Here is a 7,558-nt window from a genome sequence, read left to right on the forward strand (position 1 = left end):
TTGCTGCAATCTCAACAACTATAAGAAAAACGTTTGTTAAATCTTCATCTTTGATCAGACCAAGCCTACTAATTTTGACTCACCAACCTCTTCTTTTTAATTTAACATAAAAGGTTTGGGGTCATGTAATTAGGTTCAGCTACCTCAAGTTTGCATCAATGGTTGTCAAATTTTTGTTTGTAAAAAATGGTGGTGAAAAAAAACCCCTTAACTGTAGAGGAATTGACTAAAAATTAATATAAACATCCATCTTGAAATTAAAGAATTAAAGTTTGAATCACTCGAAATACTTGAAATTAAGGAATTGTTATTAATTTACTACCATGAATAATGAATAAACACCGTTTACTCTTTGAACCAAAATTTATTTTTCTCCTGTTTCTTAAATGATCATTGACTTAATAATGGAGAAGTACAAAACAAGAATTCTACTCGTTTATACCTAAGAATGGTGACACATCCTGGTCATACATTGAAGTATAATGTAGAGTTTCTTGGAATGAAATGTTTCAATAAGATACAAATGACAAGGTCAAGCGCCGATTGATCCAAGAAATGGAGAATCAAATAACTCTTCAATAGCCTTCAAAACTGAACATCGTTAATGACTTTTCTTTAATTGGTCATTGCGAGAATTTCCAAGTGTAAACATTAAACACTGATTACAGGAGAAAGATGGAGCATCTGGATGTGGTTGCAACCAAGGAAACGCAGATGAAACAGCTAATTTACTTGAGGACCAAGACAAACGCAGTTTACCAGTCTTCTTATGGATTGAAATCCAATCTCTGTTCTTACTGTTCAGTAATCATAATAAATAAAAACTCTGCACAAGTCATCTTCCTCAAAAGAAATGCCCAGCACTAATTCAAACACCCACTTCAACATCCTGATGTGCTTAACAATGAAAAGATAAAAATTTGACTGACTTAAAAAACATTTGAGGAATTTTTTGTAGCTAGTGATTGAATTTTCTCAAACTTAGTTTACTGGCATTTTCATGACAGTTTTCAACTGACCCAGCTACTCCCTACTGCCTTAGGCAATCCTTTCTTTCTCATAATGCTTCTCAAGTGTTCTGCAGTTTCCCACTTTCCAATGGTTGCATAGAAATTTGAAAGCAGCACGATATACGCAGGCACATCTGGCTCTAATTCTAAGAGATGCTTTGCTGCAAACTCTCCCCTTGTGACATCTAAACTATAACTGCAAGCATTTACTAGCGCTGCCCATACAGCAGGTGTGATCTTGGTACCATTCTTAACCATATCATTGAACAAACACCATACTTCTTCTATTTGACCAGCCCGGCCTAAAGTGTCTATGAAGCAGACATAATGTTCTGGACCCGGATTCAAACCATACTTCTCCCTCATCAAATTAAAACATTCTCGGCCCTGCTCAACCAATCCAGAATGTGCACAAGCTGATAAAATAACAAGAAAGGTCACAGAATTTGGCGAAACCCCACTTCCTCCTTCACCCATCTTTTTGAACAATTTAAGAGCTTCAAGCCCATGCCCATGACTGCCGTATGCATCTATCATGCTTGTCCAAGAAACAACATCTTTCCGACAAATTCTATCAAATAAGGACCCAGCATTCGATATTTTACCACATTTTGCATACATGTCTAGCAGGACATTGCATATTTGGGTATCAGAAGTAAACCCAAAACGAATAGCCAAACAGTGGATCTGCTTCCCAATCCACAAATCTGAATTCTCAGAGCAAGCAGAAAGAGCACTAGTAAGTGCAACCACATTTAGTCTCATTGTACTGATAATCGAAAACGCCTCTTCATACTTCCTATTTCGAACACATCCAGAAATTAAGGAATTTCTCATAACATCATCCACTCTACCATCAAAACTATAGAACACTTTCATGGCATCACTAATACATCCTACAACCGAGTAGAAATCAATAAGTGCAGTACCCAAAACCACCATATCCCGACCTAACACAACAACCAAACTATGCACCTGTTTCCCTTGTTCAAATGCCTTCAAAGAAGCACAAGCCTTAAGAACAGCAGATAAAGTAAACTCACTAATCTCAACTCTTTCCCTTCTCATTGCCTCAAAAACACCAAACGCTTCCTTAGCAAGACCGTGCCTTAAGAAGCTAGAAAGCAAAGCATTCCACGTGACAACATCCTTAAACTCCATCTCTTGAAAAGCTTTAACCGATTCATTCAAGAACCCAAACTTGGAATACATGTCCATCAGCGCAGTCTTGGACACAGTTCCAGTATCTGAACCAGTTTTGATCATTAAACCATGGACTTGTTTGCCGCGTTCTGGTCCAGGCAAAGAAGAACAAGCGCCCAAAACTGGCGTGAAAGTATAAGCATCAAGGTTAAGGCATGCGCAATGCATGTGACAAAAGAGAGTCCATGTGGCAAGAAAATTGCGGGTGCGGACGAATGAAGCAAGTTGGGAGTTGAGGGAGCGGAGGTCTCTGTAAGGAATTTCATCAAACGAGTGGTGAGTGTATACGTTGCGTTTTTGGAGGTGTGTTACATTTACATTAGAGTCGCAAGTCCTGGGGGTTTTGGTGGGGAACTTTCGGTGACGAATTAAACGGATCATGATTCATGGAAGTTTGGGTCTAAGGTTACCCCGTAAAACTTTAAGAGGACGTTTGGTTAAGGAATGTTAGATTATTAGACAGATAGATTATCTTGAAAGATTATTGAAAATTTTTAGGAAAATATGTTTGGTTAGTTGGTGGGTATATTATATTAATATGTTTGGTTACGGGGAATAAATTGATGGGTATGTTATTTAAATTACTAAATTGTCCCCTTTTCAAATATTAATACAATATTATTTTTATTATTAATTTTTGAATAATTTCTTTTAACCCCCAATATTTCAGATTTAGTTAAAACACCCCGCTTGTATAAAACTTTAATTTATTACGAAATCACCCCCACCTCCTGTCGCCACCGCCGGAAGCTCCGAAAGTCCCCTGAGAAGCTCACTGTGATCAAGAGGCTCCGATATGGTCGTTAGCAACCAAATCTAGGCGAGATCTGGCCAAAATAGATCTAGCCATTAACGATCATGTCCGTGGCCGTTAACGGCCAGATCTAGCTCAGATCTGACCGTTAATGGCCAGGGATTTGATTGTTAATGGCTAGTTTCATCGATATGGCCGGAAATGGCCAAAATAGATTTGGCCTGATATGACCTTTTTCGGCCATCAATATGGCCGGAAACGGCCATATCGAAGCATCCTGGAGCCTCCCACCGAATCTCGTTCTTTTTTAGGGACTCCAACGACTTTTCGGCGACGGTCCGTGGTGGTTGGCCACTGTCAACGGTGTTCGTTGGGTGGCAGTGGTGGTGGTGGCTGAGTGACAATGGTGTTCTGTAAATTGTTTTAAATATAAGGACATTATTGTCCAAAATTTTAGTTAAATAAGGGTAAAATTGAAACAGGATATTAATGTAAATTTATTTTAAAATGCGGACATTATTGTCTAAAACTTTTATTAATAAGAGATAAAATTGTAACATAAAAAAGATAATCTTGGTAATCTTAGAATACCTAAGAAATAGAGGTAATCAGATTACCTTCAATTTCCAATAGTAACTACTATTGGTATTTGAAGATTATCGAAATCTTATATTACTTGAGAACCAACGTGGTACAAGTATATAAGATGACATACCCCAATAACTCACATTAGTGCCAACCAAACGCCCGTAAAAAGTAAATAGCATTCTAATGGATGGGTCATTTTATTTGACCTAATTATTGAAGGACTTAAAGACAGACAGTTATAACGTGCTACAATCTATTCTCATAAAAATAAAATATAGGGACTTACCTAGCAAAATTATCATAAAAATATACTTTATTTAACCTAATCTTTGAAGGATGAGATACATAATAATAACTAAACCTAGGTGATCGAATGGTTTGATAAAATCTTAGGTGTATTATTAAGAGGTTTTAAGTTCAAATCCTTTCTCGATTACTAATAAGGGTAGTCATTGAAGTTCTTACCGATAGTAGTTCAGAGTCTTGAGAAATTAGTTGAGGTGTCATAAACTGGTCCAAACCCCGATCATTTAAAAAAAATATATAACAATTATATCATCGATTACAATCCACCAGGAAGATCAAATCATAAATAGTTTTCAACTGACCCAGCTACTCCCTACTACCTTAGGCGACCTATCTTTCTTATACTGCTTTCAAGTGTTCTGCAGTCCCACTTCCAATGGTTGCAAGAAATTTGAAAGCAGCACGAATATAGCAGGCACATCTGGCTCCAATTCTAAGAGATGCTTTGCTGCAAACTCTCCCTTGTGACATCTAAACTATAATACAAGCATTTACTAGTGCTCCCCATACAGCAGGTGGATCTTGGTACCATTCTAACCATATATGAAACAACACAATACTTCTCTATTTGACCAGCCCGGCCTAAAGTGTCTATGAGCAGACATAAGTTCTGGACCCGGATTCAAACCATACTTCTCCTCATCAAATTAAAACATTCTCGGCCCTGCTCCACAATCCAGAATGTGCACAAGTGATAAAACAAAACAAGAAAGGTCACAGAATTGGCGAACCCCACTTCTTCTCACCCATCTTTTTGAAAAATTTAAGAGCTTCAAGCCCATGCCATGACTGCCGGATGCATCTATCATGCTTGTCCAAGAAACAACATCTTTCCGACAAATTCTATCAAATAGGACCCAGCATCCGATATTTTACCACATTTTGCATACATGTCAGCAGGACATTGCATACTGGGTATAAGAAGTAAACCCAAAACGGATAGCCAAACAGTGGAACGCTTCCCATCCACAAATATGAATTCTCAGAGCAAGCAGAAAGAGCACTGTAAGTGCAACCACATTTAGTCTAATTGTACTGATAATCGAAAACGCCTCTTCATACTCCTATTTCGAAAACATCCAGAAATTAAGCAATTTCTCATAACATCATCCACTCTACCATCAAAACTATAGAACACTTTCATGGCATCACATAACATCTACAAACGAGTAGAAATCAATAAGTGCAGTACCTAAAACCACCATTCCCCACCTAACACAACACCCAACTATGCACCTGTTCCCTTGTTCAAATGCTTCAAAGAGGCACAAGCCTTAAGAACAGCATTAAAGTAAACTCACTAACCTCAACTCTTTCCTTCTCATTGCCTCAAAAACACCAAACGCTTCCTTAGCAGACCGTGCCTTAGAAGCTAGAAAGCAAAGCTTCCACGTGACAACATCCTAAACTCCATCTTGAAAAACTTTAACCGATCATTCAAGAACCCAAACTTGGAATACATGTCCATCAGCGCAGTCTTGGACACAGTTCCAGTATCCGAACCAGTTTTGATCATTAAACCATGGACTGTTTGCCGCGTTTGGTCCAGGCAAAGAAGAACAACGCCCAAAACTGGCGTGAAAGTGTAAGCATAAGGTTAAGGCAGCGCAATGCATGTGACAAAGAGAGTCCATGTGCAAGAAAATGGGGGCGCGACGTATGAGCAAGTTGGGAGTTGAGGGAGCGGAGATCTCTGTAAGGAATTCTCTCAAACGAGTGGTGAGTGATACGTTGCGTTTTTGGAGGTGTGTTACATTTACATTTGAGTCGCAAGTGGGGGTTTTGTGGGGAACAACTTGTTACGCATTAACGGATCATGATTCATGGAAGGTTGGGTCTCAGGCTACCCCGTAAACTTTAATTAGTATTTCTAATGGATTTGGATCATTTTATTTTGACCTAATTATAAAGGACTTGAAGACATGACTAGGAGGGCACGGCTGGGGTGGGGCCGGAGACAGTGGTCCCCAGCCCCAGCTCGAAAGCCCGGGGAGTTCTCCAATCCCGGCCCAAAGCCCGTTTGAGGAATTGGGGCATCCCCGAAAAAGCCCGTTCCCAAACGGGGAATTCGGAGATTCCCCGTTTGGGTTTTTTTTTTTTTAAATCCAATTTTATACTTTTATTATTTTTTTCTCCCAATATATATACCACCAAAAAGAAATTAAATATATAATACATATTAAACATAAAGACCATATATCATAAAAAAAAAAAATTAAACTCATAATATGCATATTAATATAAAAACCATCATACTAAATGTCATATTAAATTTATGTATTATATAGGTAATAAATAAAACTAGATTTATAATATAATAATCATAATATTTGTTAATTATATATGTATTATATTATGTATGTATTATATATATATCATATATATTAATATATTATATATAATATATTACAAATATTTATCAATGATTTATTATATTTAATCTAGTTTTATTTATTACCTATTGTATATGTTTCATATAATTATACCACAATTATAATTGTTATTGTATATATATAATTGATTTTCAAATATTATAATGTATATATTATATAATATGCGGGTCGGGCCGGCCGCAGCGTCCCCGATTCGGGGGGCCAATATTGGGCCTGATCTCGGCCGTAGCCTGAAATTTCGGGAAATCCGCCCCGTTCGGAGGGTCGGTGCGGATCCGCGGGGGCGGGCTTTGTGCCCATCTCTAATGACAGTTATACTGTGTTACAATCTATTCTTATAAAAATTAAAATATAGGGGCTTTACCTAGCAAAAAATTATAAAAATAATACTTTATTGAACCTAATCTTTGAAGGATCTAAAGATACTATAATAACCAACCCCGGTGTGATCGAATAGTTTGATAAAGTCTCTTGAGTATGATTACTTAAGAGGTTTTAAGTTTTAAATCTTTTATCGGTTGTTAATAATGGTGATCATGGAGTTCTTATCGGACCGATAGTTCTAGGGTTTCGGAAGATTAATGAGGAGTACGTAAACTGATCGCGAACACCCGATCATTAAAAAAACAATAGCAATTACATCATCTAACGATTACAATACCACCAAGAGAAGATCCAAATTCATTAAATAATGTTTACGTGTTATATTAAAGAGTTATTGTAGATATTAGGATATGCTTACAGAATTTATTTCTATCACATTAATTGTATAAATAAATTTTATAGCTCTTGTTAATTAACCTTCTGATGTAATGGGATGTTTGTCTTGAATTAATCTTGTCTTTCCGAAAATAGAAAAGGAATTAAAGGATTTACCTATATGTTAATATGGTAGTCATTTGCATCTGAATTCACATTAAACGGATCCTATATTTGAGAAATTATTGAGATTTTGAGTGTTTCATAAAGTTAACGAGCAAATGGTAATGAATATTAATAAAGAAATTCAACACCTATGAATTAGAACATAATAATCCTTTAAGTCATGCCAACAAAGATTAGGTGTGAAATCTTTATTCTATCTTATTTCTTAACTAGTATAGTACATGTGGAAAATACTTAGATAGATTTTATTTATTTAGTTCTTGGCCATTCTAAAACACGGTTCCTGTCAATCTACGCTTTTATCTTGGAGAAATTTTTACGCTTATATCTTATTCATGATTGTTTTATATCATATCACATCACCTGCGTACAAAAATTTGAAATTTGAACCTTACATATAAAGTATTATTCATGCGATT

At 36.6% G+C, this 7,558-nt stretch overlaps 1 protein-coding gene across 1 annotated transcript; it reads right to left on the reverse strand.

The window, feature by feature from the left end:
* Positions 1-378: 378 nt before the first annotated feature.
* Positions 379-2,624, reverse strand: LOC116112926 (pentatricopeptide repeat-containing protein At5g66500, mitochondrial-like). Its single transcript, XM_031399056.1, has one exon. It carries the CDS (start codon positions 2,592-2,594, stop codon positions 1,011-1,013), a length of 1,584 nt encoding a protein of 527 aa, XP_031254916.1. The 5' UTR covers positions 2,595-2,624; the 3' UTR covers positions 379-1,010.
* Between the last annotated feature and the right edge of the window lie 4,934 nt (positions 2,625-7,558).

Source organism: Pistacia vera, unplaced genomic scaffold (genome assembly GCF_008641045.1).
Source record: "Pistacia vera cultivar Batoury unplaced genomic scaffold, PisVer_v2 Contig670, whole genome shotgun sequence".
In the NCBI taxonomy this organism is placed as follows: Eukaryota; Viridiplantae; Streptophyta; class Magnoliopsida; order Sapindales; family Anacardiaceae; genus Pistacia; species Pistacia vera.